At 43.0% G+C, this 13,002-nt stretch overlaps 1 protein-coding gene across 1 annotated transcript in view; it reads left to right on the plus strand.

Moving 5' to 3' along the window:
* Positions 1 to 13,002, plus strand: part of FAM81B (family with sequence similarity 81 member B) — a 132,757-nt gene that overhangs the window by 105,922 nt on the left and 13,833 nt on the right. The window contains exon 8 of the mRNA XM_073590631.1: positions 11,081 to 11,276. Within this exon, the coding sequence (XP_073446732.1) occupies positions 11,081 to 11,276 (196 nt within the window). The remainder of the gene's footprint in view (positions 1 to 11,080; positions 11,277 to 13,002) is intronic.

Consider the following 13,002-nt stretch of genomic DNA (forward strand, 5'->3'; position numbering starts at 1 on the left):
CAAGGAATGAATGTATAAAAAAATTAATGATTTTTTTAAAAAAATGTTTTAATACATCAATATTTTATTTCTAATGGTATAAAAAATTTAAAATGTTTAAAAAAAGTTTGGATAATTTCAATTTTTAAACACTAGCTGCTGTCATTTACTAACTAGTGTCCTGCTAGCTTGCATTATGACTGCAATAAATGAGGGCGGGGTCTGCTCACATTTGTCTGAAGTCTTTCCCATCTGGTGTTTGCAAAAGGAGGGGAAGGATAAAGTTTAGGATCACCATGCAGAATCATTATGTTGGTGACTGCGAAGTGATACAGACATGTGGACAGTGTCTCCAAGGATATCTGGCGCTGAGAATATTGAATTGGCACCCTTCCCCACAGTGCAGTAAAATCATGCAGTGAACATATGTAATACTAGCCGAAGAGTCCGGTGCTGCCCGGGCATAGTAACTAACTATGGTTAGTTATAACAAATTATAATGATTATATTTATAAATATATAAGCTGAGTATAGAGCCCCGCCCACTCCGCATAGCCACATTCACTATAATATCCCACATCTTCCCGTCAGCCAGAGCTACCAGACTACTACCCATAATATCCCACATCATCCCGTCAGCCAGAGGCACTGGACTACTACCCCTAATATCCCACATCATCCCGTCAGCCAGAGCCACCGGACTACTACCCCTAATATCCCACATCATCCCGTCAGCCAGAGCCACTGGATTACTACCCCTAATATCCCACATCATCCCATCAGCCAGAGCCATCGGACTACTACCCCTAATATCCCACATCATCCTGTCAGCCAGAGCCACAGGACTACTACCCCTAATATCCCACATCATCCCGTCAGCCAGAGCCACAGGACTACTACCCCTAATATCCCACATCATCCCGTCAGCCAGAGCCACCGGACTGCTACCCCTAATATCCCACATCATCCCATCAGCCTGGGGTCAGAACCTGAGCGCTGAGTGGAACAGTCCTAACTTCCATACCGGGGATCCCTTTAAGAGAGGCCTGGCGTCAGAACCAGAGCTCTGAGTGGATTTGCCCTGACTTCCATACCAATGATCCCTTTAATAGAAGCCTGGGGTGAGAATCAGAGCACTGAGGGATTTACCCTAACTTCCATACCAGAGATCAATTTAAGAGAGGCCTGGGGTCAGAACCAAAGTGCATAGTGGATTTGCCCTCACTTCCATACCAATGATCCCTTTAAGAGGGGCCTTGGATCAGAACCAGAACGCTGAGTGGATTTGCCCTGACTTGCATGCTAATGATCCCTTTAATAGAACCCTGGGGTCAGAATCAAAGCGCTGAGGGATTTGCCCTAACTTCCATGCAGGAGATCCCTTTAAAAGAGCCTGGGGTCAGTACCAAAGCGCAGAGTGGATTTGCCCTAACTTCCATACCAATGATCCCTTTAAGAGACCCTGGGGTCAGAACCATAGAGCTGAGTGGAGTGGTCCTAACTTCAATACCGGGGATCCCTTTAAGAGAAGCCTGGGGTCAAAACCAAAGCGCTGGATGGATTTGCTCTGACTTCCATACCAATGATCCATTTAAGAGGGAAGATGTGCCTATAGGATGGAGGATGTGTGATGTGTATATGGGCACGGGAGGGGGGATTCATTTCTGTCATGTGCTCTCTGCTCATTTTTGGGGGGCAGACAATGGCTGTGAGCTTATGTTCCCAAGGATGCTAGATTTCTCCCACCATGTCAGTGTCTGCTGAGGTGTTGTCAAGTGGGAAAACTTGCTCATAGCAACCAATCACAGCTCAGCTTCTTTTAACCAGCTCTGATGAAATAAGAAGCTTAGTGATTGGATGCAAGGAAAACTGTTGCTGATAGCAACCAATCACAGCTCAGCTTCTTTTGAACAGCTCTGGTGAAATGAAAGATGCTTCGTGATTGGTTGGTGATACACACATACATACATTCAGTTTTATATATATAGATATATTTTTTTGGGGGGTGTAGAGGTGGGGAGGGGGGGGCGTAGTGGGGGTATTTATTTTAGGTGTTCATTTTATGTTAATAATGACGAGTTAACATGATTCTCTTGGTCACCATTTTACTGTAGCCCAGCAATATGCACTGACCTACAACATTTCTGTCACCTATATATACAGTGGTGACAGCAGATTCAAGTAGTGGCGGTAATAACAGGTATGGGCACCAGGGCAGTAGCAATGAGAGCACACTGGCAGAACACATCGGCTACATGATATTATACTACTAATGCCAGGCTACTTACTTGTTCTTATCGAAGAACTCACCGCCACAGTCCTGCTTTCACCACTGCATTAGCGCAAAGCTATGATTTTGACTTCTAGAGGTAACCTGGCATTAGTAGTACAATGACAGGCTGCCGACGTGTTTCCTGCACAGTGACCCTGGTGCCCATACTTGCGGTAACTGCTACTACGCAGATCTCCTGTCACCGCTGTAAGTTGCAGACACAAATTGATATTGTTGCCTCACGCATAGTGTTAAGGCCCTTTTACATTTAGCGATGCACCAGCGATCCGACCAGCGATCCGACCCGGTCAGGATTGCTGGTGCATCGCTAAATGATCGCTAGTGAGCTTTCATACAGAAAGATCTCACAGCGATGCAGCAGATGATACTCACCTTTCACACACAGCGATCCTGACGTCCTCCCGCCCGCCTCCAGCGTCTCTCGTCTCACACAGCAGGAAGCAGACGACGAGAAATGGAGCCACCCAATCTCGCGCGATCAGCGATGGACAGCGGGGGAGCCGGTCGGAGGTAAGTATCACACATAGCGATATCGCTAGCAATATCGCTATAACGTCACAAAATCAGTGACGTTTTAGCGATATTGCTAGCGATATCACTATGTGTAAAACCCCCTTTAGGCTACAATAAAATCACATTAGGCTCCCCACACAGCAGTGAACTGCACACACATCACCAAAACAAACATTAGTACATGAACATAGCACCAGAACAACCACTATCAGTACATGAATGCATCACCAGTCAATACCATGGCATCAAAGCACTGAGCTCAGCTGCCCTGTCAGTATAGACTGAGCTCACAGAACTCACTGATTGATGTGAAGTCAGCGCTGCAGACATTTCCAGACACAGATGCTGAAGACTCAGCGCCAGACCAGGGGACAGTGAGTAAAGGGCGGTTTATGTTTTTACAACATACTGCACTTGGAGACAACCCCTGTAATACAGCGATCAATTGCAATTTCAAATCAGCCCCTACCATATTTATTTGTATCACAAAAAATTGCTATTCCCTATACAACTAACAATGGTAAGGAGACACTTTGAGTTTTTGTTACTGGTCAACATAAGACTGCAAACCATACAGGAACCAAAGTACTGATAAGACACAGGCAGTATCATAAATAAACATTATAGGTGTTGTTTTATCGGATAGGAGTCAGTCTCATCCTTTCATTTCTGTGCTACCTAAACAACACATGACCCCTACTCTGTCCCTCTTAAAGCACTGCCATCAAAGTTTGTATCTTCTTAATATACTGCAATCATATAATATAGCACTGTGTACTTACAATTGCTCATTTTGCCTTTCTGCCCAGCTAATTCTTTTCTTTCCTCTGCTCTATGTAGAATCAGGAAGTCTCTTATTCCTGTGTTTATCATTCCCCTTTTCAACTCCTGACCCAGCTGCTTTGTTGTTCCCCTTGCCAGGGACTTTTGCACTGTCTCATGACTCATAAAGGAAAAACTGACTTCCTGTTTCTATGTTGAGCAAGCTCAGAAGGATTCAGCTAGTCAGCTTTTAATCACACTGGGAAAAATCCCTGGTAGGAGGAGGAGCAGAGAAGCTGTGTCAGGAGTTGACGAGGGGAATGATAAATGCAGGGACAAGAGACTTTCTGTTTCTACATATAGAAGAAAAGAGAAGAATTAGTAGGGTAGAAAGGCAAAATGAGCAATTGTAAGTACACAGTGCTTTATAATATGACAATTGCAATATATTAAGAGGATAAAAACTTTGATGGGAGGAGTGCTTCTTTAAGTTACATGGACCCACAATTTCCTATCCTATAAAATATTGCTTCCACACTGTTGTGTTGAACTCTAGCCTCCACACCATCTTGTCTTAAACTGTATGAATGCCACTCGAGATGCATCACACAATGTTGATAAGAGGGTGACAAAGTTGCAGACAACTGGGAGATGTATTGTCAACTACCAAAAGAATTTACAATAAGCACGTGCAAATCAATACTGGTCTATGGAGCAGAAAAACAGATGATGTCTGATGAATGAAGTCTAAGTAACTTACCAGTTGAAAAGCTGTCATGATGTTGAACACTATGGGAAAGACTGGTGTAGCCAATGCTTTGGGCAATGCTCTTGGCATTTATGAGAACGTTGCATTATCACATACTGCCTACCTAAACATTGACCAAATTCACCACTTCATGGAAGCAGTATTGCCTAGTGGTTCCTAATAGGGAAACATGCTAAAGAGTTAATGGTGTTGACTGAGCTCCAAAATCCTCAGATCTAAATCTGATTGAGCATCTACGTGGTGTTCCGAAAGAACAAGTCTGACTGCCGATTGCCTTACTGGCAACTTACAGGTGGTGTTCTACATTGTACCTAGTATGGATGGTGAAACTGCTCTTTCTTGCTCTTTGAGACCCCTATTAATTCTGAGGATGGGATTGGTGGCGGACCAGCATTTATCCCTTCTCGCTTTATAGGTGATCATTTTCAACATTGAGAATAACCCTATCAACATAATAAAAAAACAAACATTAAAAAACGTACCCGCCACATAAGGTTAATCGTTTCTGTTTACCAGCCCCTGAATTAAGAGTTTCCATAGCTGTATTGCTAGTTCTGGTCAATGAACCATCCTGATAAATAAGTTGATTTGTTATACGCCGTTTTAAACATTGATGTATTTTAGTGAATTAAAATTGCATAATTTATAATGTGCTAGAAAATTTAATATTTCAGTAAGTGCATTATTGTCATTTACAGGACATTATCACTGCCACTGGTTATAGCTGCTGGCCTGCTGCTGATTTAATGTATTGGTCAGAGGTGCCAAAATGCTGAAAATAATAAATGAAAGTATATCCAGAATATCAGGTCACGGCATTTGTTTTAACATAGATCTGATTCAGCAGAGGCAGGAATTAAAACTCCTGGACTCCAAAGCGAAGTCTGGTGCCAATCGCCGATGAGCCCACGAGCTCTGCACCCCATACAGCCATATCTCTGTTTTGTAGCGGATATCATGGTCCTTCATTTTTAAGAAAGACCGCAATGTATAATGTACAGGTGCATCTCACAAAATTAGAATATCATCAAAAAGTTAATTTATTTCAGTTCAATACAAAAAGTTAAACTCATGTATTATATAGTCATTACAAACAAAATGATCTATTTCAAGTGTTTATTTCTGTTAACTCCTTTCTGACATTTGATGTACTATACCATCGTCCATGTGCCCTGGGCCCCTATGCCCATGGACGGTATAGTACCTCATCTCGATCAGCTGCGCTTACAGGGGGAGTGAAGCTGATCACGGCCGGGTGTCACCTGTGATAATCAGTATGGCACTATGAGCCAGGAGCGGTCACGGACTGCTCCTGGCACATTAAACCCCGGCACACTGCAATCAAACATGATCGCAGTGTACCAGGGGTATAGGGAAGAATCATGCAGGGAGGGGGCTCCCTGCGTGCTTCCCTGAGCCCCTCGGAACAAAGCAAAGTGCCAGATCAGCGATCTGACACAATATAGTAATGTCCCCCCTGGGACAGTGTAATAAAGTGAAAAAAAAATTTAAAAAAAAAGTGTAAAAATAATTTTTAAAAAATTCCTAAATAAATTTTAAAAAAATTCCCTAATAAATTATTTTTTGTAAATAAAAAAAACAATAAAAGTAAAAGTACACATATTTAGTATCGCCGCATCTGTAAGGACCCGCCCTATAAAACTGTCCCACTAGTTAACCCCTTTAGTGAACTCCTTCAAAAAAAGAAAACAAGGCAGAAAAAACAATGCTTTATCATCATACCGCCGAACATAAAGTGGAATAACACGCGATCAAAAAAGACGGATATAAATAAACATGGTACCGCTGAAAATGTCATCTTGTCCCGCAAAAAAGAAGCTGCCATACAGCATCATCAGCAAAAAAATAAAAAAAAGTCATAGCTCGCAGAATAAAGCGATGCAAAAATAATTATTTTTTATATAAAATTGTTTTTATTGTATAAAAGAGCCAAAACATAAAAAAAGATATAAATGAGGTATTTCTGCAATCATACTGACCCAAAGAATAAAACCGCTTTATCAATTTTACCACACGCGGAACAGTGTAAACGACCCTCCCCAAAAGAAATTCATTGTTTTTGTTCATTCTGCGTCCCAAAAATCAGAATAAAAAGTGATCAAAAAATGTCACGTGCCCGAAAATGGTACCAATAGAAACGTCAACTATTCCCGCAAAAAATAAGACCTCACATGACTCGGTGGGCCAAAATATGGAAAAATTATAGCTCTTAAAATGTGGTGATGCAAAAACTATTTTTTGCAACAAAAAGTGTCATTTAGCGTGTTGTGACAGCTGCCAAACATAAAAACCCTTGGACTTTAAGTGCGCTGCCAGACAGATTCCATAACCACACAAGGTTAAAAAAGTTAACCCTTTAATCCCTACGCGTTTCGAAGCATAACGCTTCTTCTTCAGGGGTTGACCCCTGAAGAAGAAGCGTTATGCTTCGAAACGCGTAGGGATTAAAGGGTTAACTTTTTTAACCTTGTGTGGTTATGGAATCTGTCTGGCAGCGCACTTAAAGTCCAAGAATTTATTCCTTATTGAACTGTGGTGCGGTTCCGCTGTGGACCGTTGGACGTGCAGCAGGCTGACTTACTATGCAGGCTTTACTTTCTCTTTGAGAAGGTGAGTATAATACTTTTAGTATTTGTACATTTTACCCGGATAAGACCCTATTGCGCTCTTGTTTCAACCTTTTAGTGAATACAAACATAAAAACCCGCTATAAATAGTAAATCAAACCCCCCTTTTTCACCCCCTTAGTTAGGGAAATATAATAAAATTAAAAAAGTATTTATTTCCATTTTCCCATTAGGGTTAGGGGTAGGGCTAGGGTTAAGATTAGGGTTAGGGGTGTGTTGGGGTTAGGGTTGAAGATAGAGTTGGGGGGGTTCCACTTTTCAGGCACATCAGGGGCTCTCCAAACGCGACATGGCGTCTGATCTCAATTACAGCCAATTCTGCGTTGAAAAAGTCAAACGGTGCTCCTTCCCTTCCAAGCTCTGCTATGCGCCCAAACAGTGGTTTACCCCCACATATGGGGTATCAGACTACTTAGGACAAATTGCACAATAACTTTTGGGGTCCAATTTCTCCTGTTACCCTTGGGAAAATAAAAAATTGGGGACTAAAAGATCATGTTTGTGGAAAAAATATGATTTTTTTTTTATTTTCCTGCCCGGGCGTTATAAACTTCTGTAAAGCACTTGGGGGTTCAAAGTGCTCACCACACATCTAGATAAGTTCCTTGGGGGGTCTAGTTCCAAAATGGGGCCATTTGTGGGGGGTTTCCACTGTATAGGCACATCAGGGGCTCTCCAAACGCGACATGACACCTGCAGACCATTCCATCAAAGTCTGCATTTCAAAACGTCACTACTTCCTTTCCGATCCCCGACGTTTGCCCATACAGTAGTTTTCGCCCACATATGGGGTATCAGTGTACTAAGGACAAATTGGACAACAACTTTTGTGGTCCAATGTCTCCTGTTACCCTTGGGAAAATAAAAAAAATTGGGGACTAAAAGATCATGTTTGTGGAAAAAAATGATTTTTTTTTATTTTCACGTCCAAGTGTTATAAACTTCTGTGAAGCACTTGGGGGTTCAAAGTGCTCACGACACATCTAGATAAGTTCCTTGGGGGGTCTAGTTTCCGAAATGGGGTCACTTGTGGGGGGTTTCCACTGTATAGGCACATCAGGGGCTCTCCAAACGAGACATGGCGCCCAATCTCATTTCCAGCCAATTTTGCGTTAAAGCCAAATGGCACTCCTTCCCTTCCGAGCTCTGCCATGTGCCCTAACAGTGGTTTACCCCCACATATGGGGTATCAGCGTACTCAGGACAAATTGCACAATAACTTTTGGGGTCCTGTTTCCCTTGGGAAAATAAAAATTGGGGGTGAAAAGATAATTTTTGTGGAAAAAATATGATGTGAAGTCCTTGGGGGTTCAAAGTTCTCACCACACATCTAAATAAGTTCCTTGGAGGGTTTAATTTCCAAAATGGCACATCATCAGGGACTCTCCAAACGCGACATGGCTTCCCATCTCAATTCCAGCCAATTTTGTGTTGAAAATGTGAAATGGCGCTTCTTCCCTTCCGAGCTCTGCCATGCGCCGAAACAGTGGTTCCCCCCTCACATATGGGGTATCAGCGTACTCAGGACAAATTGCACAATAACTTTTGTAGTCCAATTTCTCCTGTTACCCTTGGTAAAATAAAAAAAATTGTACCTGAAGAAATTTTTTTGTGAAAAAAAGTTAAATGTTCATTTTTTTTAAACATTCAAAAAATTCCTGTGAAGCACCTGAAGGGTTAATAAACTTCCTGAACGTGGTTTTGAGCACCTTGAGGGGTGTAGTTTTTAGAATGCTGTCACTTTTTGGCATTTTCTTTCATATAGACCCCTTAAAGTGACTTCAAATGTGATGTGGTCCCTAAAAAAAGTATTGTAAAAATACTTCCTAACAAAAAAAAAATTTGGTTCCAAAATTGTGCTCATGTAAGCTAAACATGTGGGAAATGTTACTTAAGTTTTTTTGTGTGCCATATCTCTGTGATGTAAGGGCATAAAAATTCAAATTTGGAAAATTGCGAAATTTTCAAAATTTTTGCCAAATTTCCATTTTTTCACAAATAAACGCAAGTTAGATCAATTAAATTTTACCACTAACATGAAGTACAATATGTCCTGAGAAAACATTTTCAGAATCACCCAGATCCATGGAAGCGTTCCAGAGTTATTACCTCATAAAGGGACAGTGATTAGAATTGTAAAAATTGGCCCAGTCATTAACGTGCAAACCACCCTTTGGGGTAAAGGGGTTAATGTTGATGATTATGGCTTACAGTCAGTGAAAACCCAAAAGTCATTATCTCAGTAAATTGGAATACTTTAAAACACCAGCTTGAAAAATGGATTTTAAAATCCAATATATTGGCTTACTGAAATGTATTCTCAGTAAATGCCCTCAATACTTGGTCCGGGGCTCCTTTGCCATCAATTCCTACATCAATGCAGCGTGGCATGGAGGTGATCAGCCTGTGGCAATCCTGAGCTGTTATGGAAGCCCAGGTTGCTTTGATAGCAGCCTTCAGCTCGTTTGCATTGTCGTGTCTGGTGTCTCATCTTCTTCTTGACAATACCCCATAGACTCTATATGGGGGTAAGGTCAGGCGAGTTTGCTGGCCAATCAAGCACAGTGATACTGTTGTTTTTAAACTAGGTATTGGTAGTTTTGGCAGTGTGGACAGGTGCCAAGTCCTGCTGGAGAATGAAATTTCCATCTCCAAAAAGCTTGTCGGCAGAGGCAAGCATGAAGTGCTCTAAAATTTCCTGGTAGACAGTTGCGCTGACTTTGGTCTTGATAAAACACAGTGGACCTACACCAGCAGATGACAAAGCTCCCCAAACCATCACGTATTGTGGAAACTTCACACAAGATCTCAAGCAGCTTGGATTGCGTGCCTCTCCACTCTACCTCCAGACTCTGGGACCTTAATTTCCAAGGTCTAGTGTGAAGTATCCACAATCATCCAGTATAATTATACCATACCAGATTATGGCCCGATGCTATCGCATCGGGAGGATGCGATAGCATCACACCTCTTGCCATGTTAACCCTCAACACACACACTCCTCTCACCTTTCATCATCTCCACTCACTCTTTCACTCCACATACGACCCCTTCTCTCACTCCGTCTCTCATACTCACGCTGTCATCGCCGCTGCTCCACGATCCCCGACATCTTCCGCCGGCGCCATCCTGGATCCAGACGTTGTCCACGCCGGCGACATGTTCTTGCGGCGACGCCATCTTGAGTATCGTGAAATCCCGTGATACTCAAGATGGCGTCGCCGGAAGAACATGTCGCCGGCGTGGACGACGTCGGGATCCAAAATGGCATCTGCGAAATCTCGCGAGTTTTCACCGACGCCATTTTGGATCCCGACGTCCTCCACACCGGCGACATGTTCTTGCGGCGACGCCATCTTGACTATCGCGGGATTTCGCTGATCCAAAATAGCGTCGCCGCAGGAACATGTCGCCGGCGTGGATGCCGTCAGGGATCCAAAATGGCGTCGGCGAAATCTCGCGAGATTTCGCCGACGCCATTTTGGATCCCGACTTCCTCCGCACCGGCGACATGTTCTTGCGGCGACGCCATCTTGACTATCGCGGGATTTCGCTGATCCAAAATGGCGTCGCCGCAAGAACATGTTCTTCCGGCGACGCCATCTTGAGTATCACGGGATTTCACGATACTCAAGATGGCGTCGCCGCAAGAACATGTCGCCGGCGTGGAGGACGTCTGGATCCAGGATGGCGCCGGCGGAAGAAGATGTCGGGGATCGTGGATCAGCGGCGATGACGACGTGAGTATGAGAGATGGAGTGAGAGAAAGGGTCGTATGTGGAGTGAAAGAGTGAGTGGAGATGGTGAAAGGTGAGAGGAGTGTGTGTGTTGAGGAGTGCTGTGTTGAGGGTTAACATGGAAAGAGGTGTGCGGTGACGTCACCGGTTACAACTGGACGGAAGTTGTTACAACCGGAAGCTGCTTAGGGCATTTATTATTATAGATAACCATAATCATCAACATTAACAGACATAAACACTTGAAATAGATCACTCTGTAATGACTTTCTATAATATGAGTTTCACTTTTTGTATTAAAGAACTGAAATAAATTAACCTTTTGATGATATTCTAATTTTGTGAGAAGCACCTGTATAATGAAGTTGTGCTTTCTTAGGACACTACAGAAAAGAAACTCCAGGAAAATGTACATCACCTGACTGTGAAAGTAGACAACACCGATCAGGCACAAAGACTAGAAGAGAAGTTCAGCAAGCTGAGGCACGCAGAGGACAAGATGGCCACCAGAATCACAAAACTGGAAAGCCAAATGTGGGACGAGATTGAGAACATGAAAAGTGAATACAGAGCAGGCAAGTCATTGTCATTTCCCTGGTATAACAGCTTCCAGCTCACTCAAGACCTACCACAACATTGCACACTCATTAGCTTTTAATTAAAAACAAATCCACTCAAGTTAATGGGAATATCTAACATGCATTTCAATGTGTGTGTGGGAGGTGGTGAGATGTGTTCTCTCTAATAAGTGCTGTAGGTGGAGCAGAATTGCCACCGAGAAACAGAGCAGGAGCTCTACAATTACATGATTTGGTGAAAAGTGAAGAAAATGCTCTTATACCTAAGATACTAATGTAAAGCCAGCCAATTAGAGGAACAAATATAAAAGATTCTCAAATAAAGGGGAAATATCAAGAATATATAATTAATCAATTATCTCACTATGCACTCTGTCATTATATATTGTAAAGCCTGTTTATACAGAAATTAGAGTTTATGGCTGCAGAAAGAATACCATTATGCCACATTAATCCTGCAGCTGTCCAATGTACAGTCATGGCCAAAAGTTTAGAGAATGACACAAATATTATATTTTCACATGATCTGCTGCCCTCTGGTTTTTATGTGTGTTTGTCAGATGTTTTTATCACATACAGAAATATAATTGCAATCATATTATGAGTAACAAAAGGTTATATTGACAGTTAGAATGAGTTAAGGCCCCGTCACACTAAGCGATCTCGGTAGCGAGATCGCTGCTGAGTCACAACTTTTGTGACGTAACAGCGAGATCGCTGTTTGTGACAGCGATCAGCAAGCGGCCCCCCTGCCGGTATCGCTGATCGCTGGAAGAAACCTCTGGACATTTCTTTGGTCGCTGGTCTCCCGTTGGCCAGCACGCATCGCTGCATGTGACAGGCGGGAGACCAGCGATCAGCTGTAAAAAATAATACAAAAAATAAAAAATATAGTTATTCTCACCTTCCGACGTCCCGTTCAGCCATCCCCCCTCTCTCCACGCTCGGGTCCCAGTGATCCTTTGCACGAATGACCGCGAGACTTTGTTATCCCTCGAGACCGTGACATCTCGCGGTCATTCTCGCAAAGGATCACTGGGACCGGAGCGTGGAGAGAGGCAGGATGGCTGAACGGGACGTCGGAAGGTAAGAATAACTATATTTTTTATTTTGATATTTTTTACAGGGATGGCCAGCGATGCCGGGCGCTCGGCATCGTTGTGCTGATCACTGGTGAAGCTGTCTGTGTGACAGCTCACCAGCGATCACATAGCGACTTACTAGCGATCTTGACACCTTGATATCGGTGTCGGGATCGCTGGTAAGTCGCTTAGTGTGACGGGGCCTTTAATGTAGCAAGTCAATATTTGCAGTGTTGACCCTTCTTCTTCAGGACCTCAGCAATTCTCCCTGGCATGCTCTCAATCAACTTCTGGATCAAATCCTGACTGATAGCAGTCCATTCTTGCAAAATCAATGCTTTTATTTTGTCTGAATTTGAAGGTTTTTGTTTGTCCACCAGACTCTTGATGATTGACCACAAGTTCTCAATGGGATTAAGATCTGGGGAGTTTCCAGGCCATGGTCCCAAAATCTCTATGTTTTGTTCCCTGTGCCATTTAGTTATCACCTTTGCTTTATGGCAAGGTGCTCCATCATGTTAAAAAAAGGCATTGTTGATCGCCAAACTGCTCTTGGACAGTTGGGAGAAGTTGCTCTTGGAGGACATTCTGGTACCATTCTTTATTCATGGCTGTGTTTTTAGGCAAGACTGAGAGAGAGC

This window comes from Dendrobates tinctorius, unplaced genomic scaffold, assembly GCF_039654945.1.
Source record: "Dendrobates tinctorius isolate UK_male_01 unplaced genomic scaffold, ASM3965494v1 ptg000003l, whole genome shotgun sequence".
Lineage (NCBI taxonomy): Eukaryota > Metazoa > Chordata > Amphibia > Anura > Dendrobatidae > Dendrobates > Dendrobates tinctorius.